Raw genomic sequence first — 20,130 nt, 5'->3', positions numbered from 1 at the left:
ACACGACAGAGGAACATTACAGTACAAGCTGACAGTGACGCAGAATAATCCGAGCAAATTTCCACACCACGAAAAAAAAGAGGCAGGCCCGAACAAGAACAACCCAACCACACAGCAGGCAAAAAGTAAGAAGGCAAGATTGCCGGAGGAGAAAACTGCCGCCCGCCATGGACAAAGCTGGAGCGCCCGCCCGTCAGGCTGTCCCTCCTCTCCATTCTCATGCCGTGGGGCGTCCGGGGCAAAGGCACCAACAAACCTGGGGCGCCGCCAGTGCGTCTTGGCGTCGAGCTCGGATGATGCCCATCCCGCTGCTGCTGCTGCCCTCTCTCTCCGTTGACAAGCCCAGGACACGATGCCTTGTCCGGCGGTCCCCCTTGCCGCATCGTTTCAGAACGTTTGCTAAGCTGGGCTGGTTTCAGTCAACGTTCTCAACCCAGGGCCAGGGGTAACGATTGGCGAGAGAGCGGGTTATTCAGGACCCGCTGGGTGGTAGCGGCTGCAGCAATCAATGTTCGGCGAATGTTCCGCCACTAGCTTTCACTGGCCCCGCTGCGGTATATATCTGTTTTTTTAACAAAAACATAATTTTATTCTGTTGGTACTTTAATTTGCGAAAAATGTGGCCGGCGGTAAAAGGAGGAAGAGAAAGGTGGAGATATTGTCCCATTTTCTCCAGGTGGGGGGGGGGGGGGTTGGCTTTGTGCTGGTGCGCAAGCGAATCAAGAACAGAGAGCATGGTTGTTCAGGCTTCAGGTCGAGCTAGTAAATCTTGCTCCTTTTTAGGTGGACGATCTTTCAGGCTTTCACCAACCAACACTAACAGAAGTAAGTGTGGCTACGCCCGCCGGCTGCTTTTCTCTAGTTGACTCGCCCGCGATCCGGCCGGGGCAGCCGGGTGCTCGATCAATAAGTTCCGAGTGAAACGTGTGCTCCTTTTACTACTGCTGCTGCGTCAATGCTAGGTCACAGCACAGATGTTATTCGTTCAGAAACGTCGGGTCACGGACAAGTAGGGGACTCCAAACGCAGCTTTCGGTAGCAGCAGTAGTGCGGCGTCGATGTCAAGCTCCGGCGATAGGGTAGACGCGCCCTGATGAGAGAGGGCCGGCAGGCAAGTGCGTAGGGAACCCAAGGAGGAGAGGAAGCTGGGAGAGAGGAGAGGATACATGCAGCTGGGGTCGCCCACATGTAAACGCAAATAGTAAGTTACTAAGCATCATTTAATTTTGAGACAGACTTCAAATAGTAAGTTATTGAGCTAACTCTTGTGAATTTCTTCTTATGAATTTCTGCTTGTGGACATCAGCCGAACAATTATAGATATAGACTTGCAGTAGTACAGCGAGTCGAGGAAGCTGAGACCGATGCCTACTTTCGCCTCCTCTATGGTCCGCCCCGCCCCTGAGTGAGATGCTTAATCCCTACTATACATTACTCCCTTATTTTTCACATGCATGGCACATCTCGTTTTATTAAAACAACTCCATTAATATTTTATTTATGCGGTGCAAAAGTAAAATAGTAAGAAATTATCTTTATTAGTACAAATCCAATGACATCAGCATTGTGTCAAAAAAATTAAATATTAATTAAGTAATTATCGTTCCAAGACTTGTCTTAACAAAACGAAACAAATTTTATAATTGCAAAAGGTTGAGCACATAATACCTTACGTAGTGCTATGTAAATTTAGATATATAAATTTTAGATATATAAATTTTACTATGTATCTAGATATATGTTCATGTCTAGATACATAATAAAAATTATATATCTAGATAAATTAAAATAAATTATGATTTGGAACAGGTTGGGAACATACCAGTGCTGTTTTTCTGTCTTTACTATTTACCATAGTACAGGGATGCGAATGAATCGTTGGCATGCACAAACCCTCTTGGCATGCAAGTTTCCCGGCACCACTGATATAAGTGCATTTGGAGGTTTCCATGGTCCAGCCACCTGCCCCCCGTATATCACACACTCCCAGCGCCACACCCTGACGAGCCAAAGACAAAAGGGTTGACGAGGACGAAGGGAAGAAGCAGGAGAGCGAGGATCCGAGGCCCGAGGGAGACAGCGGCCTGCCGGGCCGCAAACAGGAGGATGGGGGACGCCGAGCCGTGGCGCCGGCTGCGGTGGCGCGGTCTCGGCCGCCGGCACCGGCGCCGGAGGCTCCCGGTCGCCCGGCTCGGCGGCGGGCGCGGGCGGGGAATCCTGCGGCGGCTCCGCCTGCGCTGGCTGACGGCGCGGTGGCTCCGGCGCGCGGCACGCAGGCTGGCCGCGATCTACCTGGCGGCGCTCGCGGGCCCGCCCTCGCCGCGCGGCGCGGCGTCGTCGACCTGCCCGCCGTGGCTCGGCCTGGAGCCGTGCTTCGCCACGCCCTTCGTGGCCAGCACGAGGCCGTGCTGGTGACCGGTGACTGTGAGCCGCTGCCGCGGAAGGGCGGCTTCTCCAGCCTGCGCCGGCGGCGTCGCAGCTCGATCGTTGCTCGTCGGCCCTCGGTGGCGCTGCGCGCACCCGATGACTACAGCGACGGCCCTACGGAGGAGACACTAAAAGAAGACGACGTGAAGCTTTGGTGCAACAATCGGTCAGAGATGCATGCATAGAAGACTCCTTTTCTTCTTCTCTCAGTTTCTGCTTGTTCTTGTTTTTCTTGTTGTAAGCAAAGAAACGGTAATATCTAATTTCTTCATCTTAAATTTGAACTCTATCCACGGGCAATACAATAATCTGTGTAGTGTTGATCACTTGGTTGAATGTTCCTCGATCTGTTTCCTGCATCAAAATCGAATTGTTTGTCCATATCTCGATCTGAAGGCTGAAGCTCCGTCGTTCATCGCTAGGGGGAAAAAGTAACGTGCGAGAAAGAGGACAACCAGAGGACTGTCGTTAGTAATTAAAACCGAATGAACCTGAAGCGACAAGCGTCAAATCAAAAGATGTCGTGACGTCAAAAGTAATGCAGCAAACACAAAGTACAAAAAAAGAAAAAAAAATAAACCATCCATCTGTCTGCCTGTGGGGCTATGCCTACTACAATATTGTGAAACACATGAACACACACGCACAAAAAGGGGTAAGACTGTAGAGCTTCGTGAACCGTGGGTTAAAATACCTGATGAAACCAATCTATCATTGGGAACAAAAGGAATATCGCAAATCCCCAACTCCCAAGGATAAAAAAAAAACATGGTGGCTTGCTTCAATCGACAGTGCATGGCCATTTGCAGATAAGAGGCTGCTAGCTCTACTCCACAGCGTCGTCTGTCGTTAGCAGCACGCGTAGCAAGGCTGGAAAAACGCGGATCCCCTGAACCCTGAACATGCTACCCGGCACGGGTCTCAAGCAGCAGATGCGTAGCCACCAGGCATGGTTACTGCCATGGCAAGCCACCGCTCATCCCATTCCGATCCGTGGCTGGAAACTCGCGCCCACGCCTGCATGATTGACGAGGCGATTCCAAGTGTTGGCGAGCACACTTGGGGCTGCCCGTACGTACCGATCCGAGCCCTGATCTACTAGACCAGTTTGTGTGCCGGCCCATGCAGTGAGCGCTCCAAGTTCCAACCGGGTCTGCACCTCGAGGACGCAGGCTAGGGAGCGCGGCAGCGTGCGAGCGATGGCTCTGGCATCTCATCTCATCTCATCTCAATTCTGCCCAGCAAAGACTTTGGTCTCTGCACTTGCAGCTCCTGCTTTGACTCCAATCATGGAGCAAGTGGTCTTTACCGGCCGCCGGCAGGACCTATCTTTTCTGGTCTCACGGACACCATCGCGTATAAATGCCTGAATCTGCCAACTGACAGCGTTGTTTCACCAAAGCATGTATGCTTGCAGTTGCGTGATTTCGCGGCAAGCTTTGTGTTCAGTTCAGTTCAACTCACCTGGTTTCGTTTCCTCTGAAAGCAGCACATCCCTTTTTTTATCGTGAGACAGAGTGGCAAAAGGATGAACATTCCGCCATCGAAGAAGTCTCCAACAACTCGCCCTCGAAAGCAGGCCCCCGTACCTCGGCAGGCAGATGGGAACTTCCCTCTTCATTGACAGAAAATGCACAGACCGTGCAACAACACGAGTCCAGTCCACTCCCCACAGCAGCGGTGCAGACATGGTTGTAAATTGCAATGATCATGATTCACAACCATGTACTGCAAGATGGCATGATCACAGGGTTGTAATTCTTTCTACAATCGAATTGCTATTGTCAGGCGACTGAAGCTTAGCTCTTGGGTCGTCCAATGCAGAATACTAAGGCGCTATGGAATAAGGTTTTTGTTTCCATGCCAAAAAAAAAATAATTCTGCGGCTTCCGTGGGAACAACTATTTGAAACTGTTAAGGACCATGGAATATCTTCTATCCTTATATTTGCCGTAAACAGAACAACAAAGGGTCATATATAGCCATACAGGCGCTCAACAAAGATCATAATAGGGTCCAGTGGCAGAACTGCAATGTAAGATCACTTTGCATACAAGCTAAAGCGCCAACAAAATACCGGAGCTATAACCAACTCAAGTGAATTATGTAAGTTTCTATTTGGGTTACAGACTAAGAAGTGCAATTCTGAACGATGACTAAACATTGTTTCTTAAGAAAAGATGACTAATCAACCTATCATCAAGGGATAGATGTTATTTTGTGCCAAAAAGAATTAGTAACCGAGGCGAAATCAACTCAGCCTATAGCCCTTCCAGTGTACTGCTAGTTGAGAGGAATGATGAATTATGACAGATAACATCACAGGTCCACAATAAGGAGATAAGACTAAGCCATTACAATTAATGCGTCAAAGGCCATTTCTCTCAAATTGCCAATCTATCAACTAACTTCCTGTGCCGTGATTTCCTCTTTTCCGAACCATCATCAATCGATGATTAAGAAATTGCCCTGGCTAGCATGCATCCTAAGGTACACACAATGCTAGCTAGCATCATAATTCAACAACTTTTAACACCCTCGTAGATCAACCTGCTAAGCAAATAAGCGAAATACTGAAGATACACCAGTGGTAACCACACGGAGCATGGAACATTAGAAAAGGAGGGAAAATCTGGGCAGAGCAAGCAACTGGCAAAAAATGAAACAGAACAGTAATAGGAAACCTTTATATCTTTCAAGAACAAGTGTAACTGTAGAAACACTTGCCTTTCTTATTTCTGCCTCTGAAATACATGTGACCTGAGCAGAGAGTTCATCCTTTTTTTAGTATTGCTCAAAATTCCATAACAAAGTCAAACCGTGAACAATGATATATGAATCCTGTCAGTGTTATCTACTTTGCCGAAGTGATGATTGCCATTCCACCAATTAAAACAACATTCTCTCAATGGATTACATACAGAACATGGGGGACGGTCACATTAGACTTCCCAAACAAATATGTGTTTGCAAGTACCTTGAAGAACAATGTTTTCTGTGGAGGTAACAATGCTAAGAAAAACAAGATGGTGGCGCCGTGGCGGACACACCATAATGACCCTTACAACCTACTAAGGTTCACAAACGGTAATAGTTCAAACAGCTTAACAGATAAAACAGCACAGCAGTTCATACAAGCTCAACCCAAGCTATTCAACCGTCGAGTGATGATCTCATTTTGCAGGCTTTCGTAGTACTGCTGATGTGGCCCAGACATGACACTAATGTCCATAGCCATAATTCTCTCTTATTAAAACATTCTCTTCAAATCTAATTCTTTGCTCTCCACCTCAAGACTTTTTGCCTCAATTGCAGCCCTCTTTTGTTCCAGTGCAACCCCCTCCTCTGTTCTAGTGCAAGCCACTTCTGCTCTAGTGCATATGCTTGCTTAAATCTCTCATCTTTCTTGAGCTCTTTAATTGCATCCGCCTCTTTCTTGTTTGCCAACAAATTGTCTAACGCCTCTAAGAAATTCTTGGCCTCTTTTCTGGTCTGGTCTCATTGTGGGAGTAACTTCAATTGGCGAATATTGCTCGTCAGGCGCGCTAGTCAGTACGTTGCCAGCCATCAATTCATCATCCCAATTTAGTGGATTGTTTCACTCTGCCAACAAATTAATGTAATATCTGTTGCCATCCATAACTCAAATGCACAAGGGAAAATCAATCCTACAGTACGACTTTTACCACCACAGATCCAGAATACCAGAGCATAAGCTAACAAATTGACAAATGAATGGCGACAGCAAGAGGCTGCCTTTTCATCTCAAAAAAGGCGATCATAATTCAGACTTTCAGTTGTGTCCATTGGGAGGAGCATATTTACGGTTGAAGTTTAATTTTCCCTTAATTTTACTGACGAGATACTAGCTGAAACCCAACAAACTATCACATGTGACAGACCTAGCACTCTAGCAGGGAGGATGCATCCACTCATCACATACAACTGCGAAATAAACCCGCCACATTGCACAATGGTTCGGGAGAAAGGGATTACCTGCAAGACGTGTGGGAGTGTCGTGCAGCGCGCGCCAGTAGGGTGAGCGGGGCTCCGACCTTCGGATGGCCTCGGGTGTCTCGTTCCGGCGGCCGATCTGACGGCAGGGGCCGAGCCGGGCGGCGGCTGGGATACGGACGGCGGTTGGGCTGCGGGTTGGGGCGCGGGCTCGGGGTCAAGGCTCAATTTGCTCCCCAAAGAAAGTAGCCAGGACGGGCATTTGGTTTGGGAGATCGGTAAATTTTGTGATAAGTGTTTTTTGTTCATTTCGGAGATACGAATGGAGTTTGAGTTGACCGGCTGCAGTTCCACGGCTTCAAATTATAAATTCACTTCTTCTTTTTTTGAAACAAAAGGCAGGCTTTAAATTCACTTCTTTTTGACAAATTTTGAATCCAATTTTGCACGATTCGACATACAAATGTTAGTGTTGCTGGATAAATAACGATATGAACCAGGCATCGCAGTATTGTACATCAGTAGTATATATATATTCGGTTAACTAGACGTGAAATGCTACCCTGCTGGCTTTGCGTTGAAGTGTTTATTTTTGTATTGTAAATTACTTGTGACTATAACTAGTTCTTTCAAAAAAAAATGAAAAAAAGGTAGTATCAGTGTCGCACATAGGTTGACTTGCTGGAACGGTCGTGCAGCGAAATTCCATCTAGGAGACAGATCAACAAGCAAATTTGTCGGCCCGCACTCAGTAGGCTTATCAGAGATTGCATGTTACAACGCTGAGCGTGCACTCACGCACAAACTATGGATAATTACATTAGACCAAATTTCTGATCCTTAACATCCGCTCTTGGACAAACTGACAATTCTCTTGTCCCCATTTCATGGAAACCAAGTGATGGACTGCATCTTGAAATGAAGCACTGCCAAGTGACAGTTTCTGGTAAACCAGAATCAATTCTAAGATCTAATTGCGTCCAGTGCAGTCAAACATATCTGTCATTGTAACAGAGCAAGTGATGGTTTCTGGCAAACCATCCTAATCTTCAGCAATCAAAATCTGCAGATCAATTCTTTCAGAACTCTGTATATGAAGTTACCAGGTCAACAATTGTAATGTGGAGTCCAGAGCAGCACCATCTGATTCACTTGAAGTTTCGTCAACTACGAGTTCAAAGGAGCCATCAAGTTTCAATTTACTGCCTTCACTAATACCAGCTTAGTGTCTAAAGCTCATCATGTTCCACAGTTTCTGCATTGTCAAAGATTAAGGTCAGAAATTTTATGGAATAGTCTTCAGAATTATGAAATAAGTAGTGAAGAAACCAACCAGAATCAGCCTCTCCAAAGAAAAACGAAATCTCTCTGGCTGCAGATTCTAGTGAATCTGAACCATGCACACAGTTTTTCTCTGAGTCCAACCCACACATTGCTCTAATGCTGAAACGGGAAGGAATACCGTTGGTTACTAAAAACAACCAAAAGTGAGCATAGTAATGCAATAAAAAAATAAGAGAAAAATATTCAGGCCCATTACTCTCTAAGTCACCTAAGAACTGCAGTGTAGATTCGTGACAAAGTGCATCCTTGATGACAATTGCTAATAACTGTTTCCATTTTCCATCAATTGACTAAAAATATCATAGAGGCCATATGAAGTGTTTTAACTGGGAAGAAAAAGAAGAGAAAGAGCGCAGTGTTTAACCTGTTTGGATGAGAAGTTTTAGCCTTTCTTGCATCAGTTGGCCCAATCAAAGCACGCCATTGTGCAACAGCATCAGTCCTTTCCAGAACCATAGCAAGAACTGGACCACTTAAGATTGCCAACATAAAACATCATGTTACAAACTGTTAGAATTGGCATTAGCCTTGGAGGGCCTAATGCAAATGTGCAGGTTACATTGAACAAAATTTGCATTTAGTGAATAAAAAGGTACATGCTGATTCAGATGTACGTGCGTACTAGTCCATTGAGGACAAGTTTAGAACATCTCACTTTTCTGTCCATGGCCATGGGGCTCAAAACCTGATGACTGCACCTTCATTGCAAAGTAGTCATGGCCATGGGGTTTCCGAATAGAACAACAAGCAGCTTGACATGTTCATATTTCAGAAATGGCTACTTGGCTTTTCTGATAAAGTCAGCTACCAAAGAACTATTTAGCTCAGGGTTTGGTGTTGGAACAAGTACAAACTAGTATCTTTTCCCATTGAAATCACCACACTGAATGACGAATAAACTAGTAGAAACAAAAGGAACAAGTAGATGTTCTAGACGACTGGAGGCTGCAGCGATAGACTAAATGAAGCGTGCAAGAGACAAGTCTTTCAAACAACATTAATACCTTGTTATATACTTGACCAGGCAGTCAAAGAAGCTTCTCCCAGAATGCTCCGCATAGAAGAGAGATGCCCTCTCAGCATCAAGCTGGACCTGGGTCTCTTTGACAATATGAAATCCAGAATCCAAGATGGCCGTCTTGATCTTTTCAGTGTAGTTCCCAGACAAACCATCCGGCTTGATCATCGCAAGAGTTCTCTCCCTCTCGACAGCACCACAGCTGCAGCACCTAAATTGATAACACACCAAAATCCTACATCACGTGCAACCCTAAACATCACATATGACATATGCAGCAGAGTCTCAGCTTACACAAGAGAACAAGCCTTTCAACATTGTAAAGACACTTCGTTACTTCCTTTCTACAGCTACAGCATACAACACACCCAAAAATGCGGCCTCAAGTAAGAGCTACTTTGGTTGATGTAGAATTACCAATTATCTATCGTCAATTCAGGAATCACTGTGCATATATATAGTTAAGGGCCACGGGCATGTAAGCATGTTTGACATCGATATGTCCAAAACGGGTCCGAATTAAAGGATGTCCAGCTTGACTAGGCCGATTTTTTGTCAGATCTCTCGAAGAAAGCATGCTAGTGTAGCAAATCTAACATTTTTAGGGCAAGGAAAGGTTGAGCAGCTACTTTCAGCAGCCTGAACGGGTCCGCTTGGAGCAATAGTAGTAAGAGAAGTGGTAGAAGAAGGAGAGAATTACCCGTGGAGGAAGAGGAGGAGGAGTGGAGGAAGCCAGCGGCTGACTAGGGCGCGCACTGCCGGCGAGGTGGCTCCGGCCATCTGCGGCGGCGCGGCAGAGCGGAGATAGGGAGCCGGCGGTGCGCTCACTCGGTCTGAAGTCTTGCTCGACAGTTCAGCCGACACAGATGTTCCGTTTCGCAGGCGGTGGGCCGAGCCCTGTCCAACAAAGTAGGAAAGGCCTGTCTCGACCTCTAGGTCCGGCCCGGCCCGTAGAGGCCCAACAAGGAAGGCAACGCGCAGCTGTGCCGGCCATCCCGCTCCGCCCAGGCGACGACTCGCTCCCATCGCCGCCGGACGCGACGGCCACAACACCGGAGAAAATAATCGGAACAATTCCGGATTCCCCCATCCCGGAAAGAAATATCCCCAAACCCTCGGCCCCCTCCCCGCGCCGCCGCCGGCCGCCCAGATCTCCGGCCATGGACGACGACGGCGCAGCCTCCCCGTCGCCCTCGCCCTCCCCGTCGCGCTCCCCGTCGCCGCTGCCGGTCGCCGACCCCGTCACGGTGGCCGCCGCGCCGCCCGGCCACGTCGCCGTCGCCATCCCACTCCGCAAGCCCTCGCCCTCCTCCGGCGGCGGCGGCGGGCGGGAGGACGCCTGGAGCGACGGCGCCACCTCCACGCTGATCGACGCCTGGGGGGAGCGCTTCGTGGCGCTGGGCCGGGGCAGCCTCCGCCACCCGCAGTGGCAGGAGGTCGCCGAGGTCGTCTCTTCCCGCGACGGCTACTCCAAGGGGGCCAGGTCCGACATCCAGTGCAAGAACCGCATCGACACGCTCAAGAAGAAGTACAAGGTCGAGAAGGCCAAGCGCGCCTCCTCCTGGCCCTACTTCGACCGCCTCGACGACCTGCTCGCCCCCGTGTACAAGGCCAATTCTTCGTCCTCATCGGCGGCCGCGGCCGCCCGGAGCGCGCCGCCCATGGTGCCGCCACGCATCAACTTCCCGCAGCGCACCCGGACGCCGCTCCAGCCCTCGGCGGGCGCAAAGCGGAGGATGCCATCGCCGCCGCCCCAGGCGTCGGCGTCGTCTGACTCCTCCGACGGATTCCCGCCGGAGCCGCTCTCCGCGTTGGCGAACGGGAAGAGGCAGCGCGTGGAGGAGCCCACCCCGGCCGCGGCCACGAACGGCGCGGAGAGCAGCAGCAGCAGCCGCGTGCAGGGCCTGCGCGACCTGGCGCAGGCGATCCGGCGGCTCGGGGAGGTGTACGAGCGCGTGGAGAGCGCCAAGAGGGAGCAGGAGCTCCGGATGGAGCAGGAGCGATTGGAGGCCGCGCGGGAGCTGGAGGAGCAGCGCGTGGAGTTCTTCCTAAAGATGCAGATGGAGCTCTCCAAGGCCACCGGCTCTGGCAGTGCCGCGCCCGTGGCCGTCCCCATCCCTGCCGACGGCAACGGCACGCGGAGAACGGGCATGGCTGCGGAGGTCGCCAGCAGCAGCAATCACCGAGTCCGGTACCGCATCAAAGGTAGCATGCACCACCAAGCCGCACAGCAGCCACATTACCAGAACAATGCCGCCTCAGGCGGCAACGGCAGTGACTCGGACAACAAGGAAGCCGAGGAGGATGCCGAAGACGAAGAGGAAGAGAGCCAGTGATGACTCTCCTTTCCGATCCTCTCTAGCGACGGTAATTCAACAACAATTTGCATTGTTATTGCTCTGGTAGAAAGCTCCCAGACCCATGTAGGCTGGTCTGGAGCCAAGAAAGGGCTAGTGAGCTCAACTAGGTGGTAGTGGTGGTGCTAGCAACAAGCAAGGCTGAGCATTTTGAGTTGCGGTAAGTACCTGATAGTGGGGTGAGTGTGTAACTTGTACCTGCCTGTTTGTGCTCGCGATTGTCATCTGTTGTCAAGAAATTACCATGTCATTGAATGTAACATGTTTATTTGTGTTGCAAGAATAGCTGTACCTGTGTTTATTCTTTAGAATGGGTATTGGTGTCCTGTGGAGAATATGTTCAGTGTTCGCTTTCCTTGCTTGAGCTGTGGCTTTGTTGTCATCATTCGATGGAGGTTGTCAAGCATGATTGAGGTGGTTATCTGTTATCTGCGCTTCATGTAAACTTGAATAGTTCAATGTCAGATACAGCAGGAACTGAGCTGAGGTTCATCATTCTCATTCATGTAAAGGCAGAGTGGCGTTTACTTTTGTCAGATGATGACAGACAAAACAGATGGGCACAAGCATACAGGCTCACTCTCTTCCTCAGCCGTAACTGCGCTTATCTGCCCCGGAGACAGGAGGAGCTAGGCTGGCGGCAGCAGGAAGGCGGATGCGGCGGAGGACATCGTCCACGTCGGCGTCTTCCTCTTGCGGAGACAGTGCAAGGAACTCCGTGGACGGCAGCGGCGTCGGTCCGGCGGGGATGGGCGGACGCACGGCCGCGTCGACGTCGGCGGGCCGGGCGGCAGGAGCGCCCTCCACCGTCGCCCGCAGGCCAGAAGCCACGGGCGCGGCGCCGGCAAGGCCGGGCAGCAGGATGGGAGCAACGGCGCACATGGTTCGTTCCCCGCGCAAAGAGCAAGCAGCAAGCTCGCTCTTGCCGGAGAATCTGGCCGTCGGCGGCGACTGAAGATCTATTTGTTGACTAACGAGGGGCTGCTCTCCGAACAGGTACCATCTTCGACTCGGACACGGACTACTCCAACGGAAAGCTCACGAAATTGAGAAAATTTCCCATTTCACACCACTAAAATTAAAATTACTGGCTTCTTTTTCTTGGCTCTATAGAAATTTTTATTCTCTATATGATCATGATTTCAACTTTATGCGGGCGTGGCGGCACGCGGCCCCGACGGCCGTGCGGGCCTGAAGGCTCGCGGCACCGGCGGCCGTGCGGAGCGCGGTCCCGGCAGCTGCTGATGCAGTGGCGACGCGGGGCTTCGGCAGCGGCGGCGGCGGCGGCGCGCGGCTCGGGGGCGAGCTCGGGCCGCCGCGGCCTGCCCCGGGCGGAGGAGCGAGCGGCGGCGTGGCCAGCAAGAACTCGCGTGTGGGCGCTCGCCTAGAAGCCCGCCGGCGCCGGCGCCGGCGCCAGCCCCGTCCTGCTTGCTTGCTTGCTTGATTCCGCCAATTAGCTTGCTTGCTTGATTCCGCTGGCTTGCTTGATTGATTGATTCCGAATCAATTCCGCCAATTAGCTTGCTTAATTGATTAGCTGCTGGCCACCGCGAGCTTCGAGTGCGTCGCCACTCTGGAGTTGAATCGCTGGGCTTGAGAATCGTAGGCCGCGCGGAGGTGCGCGCCGGTGTGGGCAGCGGGGAGGCGAGCAGGGGCATGGAGGCGGCCGGCGCGGAGGCAGCAACTCTAGGGGCGGCGGGGAGTCGGGCCGCAGCCGCGCGGGGACCTGCGGCGGCTTGCACCGAGGCCGCGGGGAGGGCTGCGGCAGCGCGCGCGGAGGCCTGCAGCGGCGGCCGACCCGCGCGGCGGGGACGAGGGAGGCGCGCAGGGACGGGCGTGTGGCGGCCGGCGGGGGAGGTGCGCCTGGGCGGCCGAGCTGCAGTCAAGAAGGGGGAGGGAAGACGAAGAAGGTGAGCACTCCGCAGTGAGATTGACACGAAGTAGCTGAGGTGGGGTCTACATATTTTAAAGGTACCATTTAAAATGGTGCATGAATGAAAAATGAACGTAGAGTTAAATTAGGAATGCAAGTTAAAACCGTGATTATATAGGGAATAAAAAATTTTAGAGGACCAACGAAAAACGAGTAACTTTAGTGATCTCAAATAGGGAATTTTCACCATAAAATTTATCCGGGAGCGATTTCTTGTATCAGAAAAATGGTTTTTTTTTCCTTTCGGGGATTACAATGACCGCAGCACTTTGATGAAATTGGAATGCGTGGATTGCACCTGTATGTTCTCGAGGAAACTCGACTCGCAACACATCAGGAATTCAGGATCCCGTGTCACAGGTCTGCACGGTAACCTTAATGACGTAGCCTAATGTGCAATGGTGGTTGTCTGAACTCTGAATGGTGCTGTCGTCTGAATCCTGGTTAGGAATCCTGATATGGTGAATTTAGTGATACGCCAAAGATTACCATCACTATTCGATGGTGACTACGTCATCACATATACATATATCACAAGTTGCATATAGAAAAAAAAAGGAGTAAATTGCACTTCAAATCTCCAAATTTGTCCCGCGGTTTCACCTAAATCTCCAAACTCAAATCATCCAATTGGAACCATGTTAAGTGGTCCATTCTAAATTCCAAACATGCCACGCGAGCACCCAAAACCAAACCGACGTGGCTTGCCACGTGACGCCACAATAGCAAATATTTGCAAAAAACTTCTAGATTTCTATCATCCTTTCTCTCTTCTCCCCGGCGTCATTCCCCTTCCTCTCCCCCTTCTTTCTTCTCTCGCGCGATGCCACCTAATCTTTCCTCTCCCCCTTCCTGAGTTCCAGTAAATCCATCCAGCTATGGTCCGGTATTGCCTTGTCCCCGTATTGGTTATGTTCCTTAATCCTCGTCTAGCAGAAACTAATCGAGCTCCGTCTCGAATCGAAACAGATAAAACTGAGTTTCAAGAATCCACTGGCTTGAATTCCAGATATAGTACATGTTAACATTGCAAATCAGAACACTGTTAGCTGCTATACCTAGCCAAGGTCTACCAAAACCTTTCTACCCTTTAGCAGCTGCACATGTTTCTAACGGGTCAGTACACTGTAGTGAGGCAAGGAGTATCTGAGGCGAGTAGTGAGCTCCCAGTCCTCCATCATCGGGCCGCATCCTGGCCACGCCTCCAGGTTCTCGTGCATGTCGTAGATCGCCTCCATGCACTCGCTCAGCTCCTCGATCGCGTACCCGGCCACCGGCGCCGTCGAGTAGTAGCCCAGGACCAGCCTCGCCAGCACGATCGCCGACGCCGCCACGGCGGAGGGCAGCAACGCCACGCACCGGTAGTCCAGCAGCGCCATGTCCGCCAGGTGGTGCGCCAGGGGCCTGACCAACGCCGCCGCCGAGCCCTCCTCCTCCTTGTCCTGCGTGTGCCTCAAGAAGTGGTCGATGAACGTGTAGGCCGCGTGCCCGCTCAGGCGGTAACCAAGCGCCGCCACCAGCTCGCGCTCCGCGTCGAGGGCCTCGCTCCGGGTGCACCGGACATATGCGGCGACGGCGTCGGCGTTGATCCTCCGCGTGGTCTTCCTGTCCTCGTACCTGGCCGCGGCGAAGACGGCCGCGGCGCCCAGGAGGAGGAGCTGGCGCTCGCCGCCATGGATCATCCTGGCAGAGAGGAAGCGGTCGACGTAGGAGACGGCGCGGTGCAGCGTCCCCGGGGCGAGGTCGTAGTACCTGGAGAAGTGGTGCATCTTCTCGATGAGGGTGGCGCGGTCGATCATCATCATGCCCCCCGCCTGCGTGTCGCTGAGGTAGTCCGGCGAGGGCCGCTCCGCGGTTTCTTTCTCCATGACCCGGAACGTGGCGTCGACGCTGGCATCGTACTCGCTGCCGCACTGCTCCTGCTGCGGCCGCTTCTCGGGCGGCGGCGTCTTGACGGTGACCGCGTCGCGCGCAACAAGCAAAGATGGAACTCCCGGCGCAGAACTGATCAAGTCGCCGCCGCAGGGAGGGAGAGATGAAGAAGTTGTGGATCGAGTATGGAGGTCAGAAACTACGACGACGATGGGTAATGGCGCGCTCCCTGTATATATCGTCCGCGCGCGCTTAATCCGAGTTGGTCACCGAGGTTGGATGCATAGGATGAACGCTGCTCGGACGGACAGAGTCGGACTCGGATTAGTTGCATCGCATCAGATGCACGCGATCGATTAGTTGCAGTGCATTGCATCCCAAAGGGTTACAAGATTCGCATCTACAGCCTGCCCCAATAGCTTGATCGATAAGTTTAGTTTGGCAAAAATTGAAAAAAACAACGATTGCCTTTTCAAGCAAAGATGAAGCATCACGTTGTACTTTGTGGAGTGGGAAGAGAGTACATTAGAGCCGTCGTCTTGAGATGACCGAACAGACAACCACTATAGTAGATTGTCGTTTGTGTCGTCTCATGGTATAATGGTAAGTAAGCGGTCTCATAGTCCTTAATTTTAGCCTATGAGGCGGTTATTTCGTGAAGCAACCACCTGTTTTCTCTTCTCTCCCTCTCTCCTCCACCTCATCAAAAATCCTATGTGGATATACATGAGATAAGCTATAAGACCGCTGACGTGTAGCAATGCAGTAAACACAAAGTGAAGGCCAGGTGGCCGGTAGTTTGCTACCAAAGACAACCATCGTGTGCCTTGTGCCTCAAAAAGAATTCTAAAAAATATGTGTTTGAAGTAGAGCTGGAAAATGATTATATAGATCTAAAAAAAATCACAATGGAGACGCGGGGAATGGAACCCAATTGTAATCCAACCCCGTGCCTCTCGCATGCAAAGCGAGCGCTCTACCATATGAGCTACGTCCTCAATTGTAATCGTGTGTAGATTTTCCTATACAAGTCCTCATCACTAATGTACTAGAGCGAAACATTCAGATGTGTCACTGGTTGGAATGCTCTTGGCGATGCGCACTGTAGCTTATCAGCTTTCCTTCTGGCTTGCGCGAAATGCAGGTCCATACCTTGCAATTCTCCTTCTACGCGATCTTGTTTGGTGATCTTGTTTGTTTGCAATTCTCTTCTTTAGTGATCTTGTTTCTGTTGAATGGATACGCGACCATGGATTCTGAAAAGTAATTACCGTTGAATCGATTTTAGTTTGGTAACTTCTGGTTAGATCTCTCCTTTACTGATCAACTCAAGAAAGTTTATTATTAAGTGCATGCATGTTTGGTTGACACACCCATGCATGGGCTCCGTGCCAATGCAAATCTACAACCCAAATGAATATATTACAAACTTGATGCCCTGGTACCTAGCAACTTGGCCTAGATGCCATGAATTCTATGAATGTCTCTCAAGACACCTTTTTCTGTATCTACAGAATAGAAGTGATCTTCATCACTTGATTGCAAGGCCAGCTGCATGGCAACGATCCATTCCGATCCTCCAAGGTCCAAGCACTACATACGCACCATCCCTTTATCGCCCGATGATGGCTGGCACCGGCTCTGCATGCATCGAGTTTCACCAAAACGGATGATGAGTTGTATTCGATCCGTATGCGGCTGCAGAATTAGACCCCAGATGTACGTACGCGAGTTAGTTGCATACGATCATGTGCTGTACGCACGCGATCTGAGTGAGGAAGGCGCCACGCGCAATTCACGGCTAACTACGTACGATTCGGTGGGATTGGCAAATCAGTTCATGCAGCAGCGATGCCGATGCTCCGGAACAGGCTGCCTGCAAGAAAGACCACGTACGCGCCGGAGCGATCGTGCGCATGCAGGCTGGAGGGCAAGATGACAAGCATGGCATGCAGTACTTGGGTATCGATCTACCTCTATTCGTGCCTGTCGATGCACGTCTTTCTCACGAATGGATGCATGTCCTCGTTTGTAAATCTGTTCACGGCAAGAAGGTTTGTGATAAGAAAGGAGTGTTACAAGTGCAGTTTTTTTTTTCCGTTCGAGCAAACGTCGAGTAGCATTGTGTGGAATTGAAAATAATGGAAAGAAGATTTTGAAGCACAAGACATAAATTGAAGCTTGCCAGTACTTTGTCAGCAGACTATTAGAGACAAAACCGTCCTGTACCGAGTGCTTCAAGCAGAAATGAAAGTATTTGGTGTCCTAAAAAGCAAAAGGTAAATGGAGACGCGGGGAATCGAACCCCGTGCCTCTCGCATGCGAAGCGAGCGCTCTACCATATGAGCTACGTCCCCATTTCGTGACAGCGATTATGTAATTAGCATGCTAATCATTCGTCAAAACATGCCATACAGCACGTGAAGAGTGAAAACCAGAACCCTAGCCGTTGTGGCAAGGCCATCACAGAGGCTAATGGAGCCTTTAGCTTCGCCCCTGGTTCAAGTCTACTTCTCTGCCGCAGGCCCCGATCGTCGGTTCCTGACCAAACTGAGGATCGATCGAAGACGTAATTAGTCAGGGCTGCCGGTGGTTTCAGTAGAAAGAATCACCCTGCAAGATACGACTGCAAACGAGAGTTCTGTGTTCGTAACAAAGCATTGCAGTTGCAGATCAGGGCATGAGAATCAGACCTCAAGGATCGATAACCAGTTCACCGCCACCACTTTCAGCGACTGTATGTTTCATAAGATCAGGGCTACAACATTTCAAATCACAAATTACGATTTACATTTAGCAGCAGCAGCAGCAGAGTCTCATGTCACTCAGACAGTCAGACGGAATTGTTCATCATCCCAGGCTCACACAAACAAAACCAGATCACAACCCCATTATCACAACTATTATTCGACTACCTCGCCATCTCACTGTCACTGCACGATTATTCCTTCAGGGCAGGCTTCAGCTGTGCCCTAGGCAGTTGCCCGGTTTCCGCGGCCGTTACTCTCGCCGCTACCGTTCCTGCTGTTGCGGCGGCGGCCCTTGTCCCGCTCCTCGGCAGCGACAGCCGCGGCGCCGGCACGGCAACATCTCCTCCTGTTGCCCGCCACGCCGTCGCCGCGTACAGCGGCCGGTCGTGCCACGCTAGCGCGAGGCTGCCGGCGCACTCCAGGACGCCGTACCCGGTGGCGGAGAACAGCGTCGCGCGGATCAGCTGCGCCGTCGCCCGGCGGACCTCGTCCGCGCCGAACGGCAGCTGGGCCAGCCCCGCGCGCGCGAGGCGCTCGCGCCAGCGGCCCACCGGCTCGTGGCGCTCTGCGCGGGCGCTGCCCTCGCCGCAGACGACGTCGAGGATCTCCGCCCGGAGGCACGCCTCCGCGAGCGCGCTGGTGGTGCTGCCGCCGCCGGTGCGGTGGCTCGCGGCTACCATGGAGTCGAACATGGCGCTGTAGTGGAAGAGCGCGTTGGTGAACCTCTCTACCAGCGCCGGCCTGTTGTGGTCGGCCTCCTGCTCCACGACCGTGAATACCATGGGCTGCAGGGAGGTAACCAGATGGAGGAGGGTATCGATCGGCGCGGGCACCGCCGGATCGACGTCCGGGTCGACGAGGAGGCGATGGAGCTGCAGTACGGAGTTGAAGGCCAGCGCCTCCCCGGGGACGACCCCGAGCATCCAGTGGCGCAAGCCGTCAAGCTGGTCGACGCGGACCTCCCGGAACGTGAAGGGGACGTCCAGGGAGCGCGCGAACTGCTCGAGGCGGACGCCCACCTCACCGATCTCATCGCCGGCGCCTCCGATTCCGGTGATGCGGAGGTACGGCGGCCCGCCGTGGCGTTGGGACAGGGCGTGAATGAGCGCCGGCCACTGGAGCCCCTGCATGAGGGCCAAGTCGACGACGTGCACGCGGTCGCAGCCCTCGAACGAGTCGAGGATCGCCTGGTTCGCCGTGGAGTAGGCGAACTTGAGGTAGGGCCCCGCATCGTAGAAATGGATGTGCAACTCGGCTGGCGTGGCGGGAGGCGGCGCCGCCTGCGGGTGCGCCGGGACGAGGCGCTGCGCGAGCGCGTCCACGAAGTGCTTGGCGACGCGCCCGATCCCGGTCGAACTCGTAATCGCTGCGAGGAAGGAGCGCGCCTGGGTCAGGTTGTCGTCGGCAGCCGAGTAGTCGCCCGCCTGAATGGCGCCGGCGCAGGTGACGAGGAGGTGAACCAGGTGGATTCCCGCGTCCTCCTCCTCCTGGCGCCGCCTCGCCACCTCTGCGGCGGTCGGGACCGCGGGCTGCCTGGCGAGCGGCACGGCAGACGCGTACAGTGCTGGGTCGAGGTAGTAGTACACGTGTCCGTTGGCAGCTGCAGCAGAGAACGGGGCCGGAAGGTTGCCGGTGGCCGCGGAGGCGGCGGCGGGGTCCATGGGCAGCCAGCCGAAGGGGATGTGACCCACCATGCCGTGCGTCCGTCGGAGGCCAACGGGAAAGGAGGTCGACGGGTGCGAGGGGTGTGAGCGTCCACGCTTGGCACCCTGGTGGTGGTCTTGTAGGGAGCGCCTGGGTCCGAGGGGTGACGTAGGCGCACAGGTGGAGAGGGACCCAGTGGTGGTCCTGAGGTGGAGCGCCGAATACCCATCGTTGCACCTTACACGTTACGAGTGGCGTGACTAGGGATATATCGACCGCACGCCTCTTGGTCGTTCATTAGTTTTTTATTAGTTTCGGTGGGCGGCACGTATGTTGTGGCTTTATTGTGCAAAAAGATAAGAATATTTATTATTCGAGCTCCAATAGCGCAAGGATAGCAACTGAACTCCTCAATGGCATATTAAGTCTCTGGTTTCTATGTTGGGCTAACAATGCATATCTTTGTGTAATACTATAGTTAATGTGGTTTAGTGATTACCTAGCAAAGTTGTTTGCACGTTTTCCCAAGGCAAACCCAACCTCTATCAAGGGAAATGGCCTTGCCATCTAATTAACATTACCTTCTCTATGATGGTTATCATCGCATGTATATTTTTTCCTATATGCATATTTTTTAAAGAGAAATCAAGCCTATTCCATTTGAATAGCCATGCTATCCAAGTTACACTACTACAAAAATGATTTGTAGCAACGCTCCATCTTTTTCTAAGAGCTGGTCAAAAGGTAACCCGCTCCTACAAATGAAGCGGGGGTACTGTAGCATCCGACCCGCCCCTAGAAAAGTATTTTTAGGGGTGGATTACGCCATCA

At 51.9% G+C, this 20,130-nt stretch overlaps 4 protein-coding genes and 1 non-coding gene across 7 annotated transcripts; 2 read left to right on the top strand and 3 right to left on the bottom strand.

Moving 5' to 3' along the window:
* The first annotated feature begins 1,946 nt into the window (after positions 1–1,946).
* Positions 1,947–2,753, top strand: LOC112902159. Its single transcript, XM_025971089.1, has one exon. It carries the CDS (start codon positions 2,107–2,109, stop codon positions 2,413–2,415), a length of 309 nt encoding a protein of 102 aa, XP_025826874.1. The 5' UTR covers positions 1,947–2,106; the 3' UTR covers positions 2,416–2,753.
* Positions 2,754–7,059: 4,306 nt separating this feature from the next.
* On the bottom strand, positions 7,060–9,808 carry LOC112892534 (probable nucleoside diphosphate kinase 5). 3 transcript variants are annotated; one of them, XM_025959676.1, is made up of 5 exons: positions 9,444–9,808; positions 8,730–8,978; positions 8,090–8,197; positions 7,715–7,824; positions 7,060–7,636 (listed from the first exon to the last, which is right to left on the bottom strand). In XM_025959676.1, exons 1-5 carry the CDS (start codon positions 9,767–9,769, stop codon positions 7,611–7,613), a joined length of 819 nt encoding a protein of 272 aa, XP_025815461.1. In that variant the 5' UTR covers positions 9,770–9,808; the 3' UTR covers positions 7,060–7,610. The 3 variants fall into 3 exon arrangements, with proteins under 3 accessions (XP_025815461.1, XP_025815465.1, XP_025815473.1); XM_025959680.1 differs by having other exon boundaries at positions 8,730–8,954; XM_025959688.1 differs by having other exon boundaries at positions 8,730–8,945.
* Positions 9,757–11,449, top strand: LOC112892523 (trihelix transcription factor ASIL2-like). Its single transcript, XM_025959665.1, has one exon. The coding sequence runs from the start codon at positions 9,904–9,906 to the stop codon at positions 11,077–11,079; it is 1,176 nt and encodes a 391-aa protein (XP_025815450.1). The 5' UTR covers positions 9,757–9,903; the 3' UTR covers positions 11,080–11,449.
* Positions 11,450–14,142: 2,693 nt separating this feature from the next.
* Positions 14,143–19,349, bottom strand: LOC112897688 (DELLA protein SLR1-like). The gene is made up of 2 exons (XM_025966049.1): positions 17,890–19,349; positions 14,143–15,037 (listed from the first exon to the last, which is right to left on the bottom strand). The coding sequence occupies exons 1-2, from the start codon at positions 19,347–19,349 to the stop codon at positions 14,143–14,145; spliced, it is 2,355 nt and encodes a 784-aa protein (XP_025821834.1).
* On the bottom strand, positions 17,190–17,262 carry TRNAA-CGC. The gene has a single exon. It is a non-coding gene; the product is annotated as a tRNA-Ala (tRNA).
* Positions 19,350–20,130: the final 781 nt, after the last annotated feature.

The sequence above is a fragment of the Panicum hallii genome, chromosome 1 (assembly GCF_002211085.1).
Source record: "Panicum hallii strain FIL2 chromosome 1, PHallii_v3.1, whole genome shotgun sequence".
NCBI classification, from domain to species: domain Eukaryota; kingdom Viridiplantae; phylum Streptophyta; class Magnoliopsida; order Poales; family Poaceae; genus Panicum; species Panicum hallii.
This window is presented reverse-complemented; position numbering and strand designations above follow the sequence as displayed.

Coding starts and splice junctions, on each gene's coding strand:
- LOC112892534 (XM_025959676.1), bottom strand. CDS start 9,769: ATGGGAGCGAGTCGTCGCCTGGGCGGAGCGGGATGGCCGGCACAGCTG. Junction 7,825..8,089: donor AAAACTTCTCATCCAAACAG/GTTAAACACTGC, acceptor TTCCCGTTTCAG/CATTAGAGCAATGTGTGGGT. Junction 7,637..7,714: donor CTTTGGAGAGGCTGATTCTG/GTTGGTTTCTTC, acceptor TTGACAATGCAG/AAACTGTGGAACATGATGAG.
- LOC112897688 (XM_025966049.1), bottom strand. CDS start 19,349: ATGGTGGGTCACATCCCCTTCGGCTGGCTGCCCATGGACCCCGCCGCC. Junction 15,038..17,889: donor GTAACGGCCGCGGAAACCGG/GCAACTGCCTAG, acceptor CGACTTGATCAG/TTCTGCGCCGGGAGTTCCAT.
- LOC112902159 (XM_025971089.1), top strand. CDS start 2,107: ATGGGGGACGCCGAGCCGTGGCGCCGGCTGCGGTGGCGCGGTCTCGGC.
- LOC112892523 (XM_025959665.1), top strand. CDS start 9,904: ATGGACGACGACGGCGCAGCCTCCCCGTCGCCCTCGCCCTCCCCGTCG.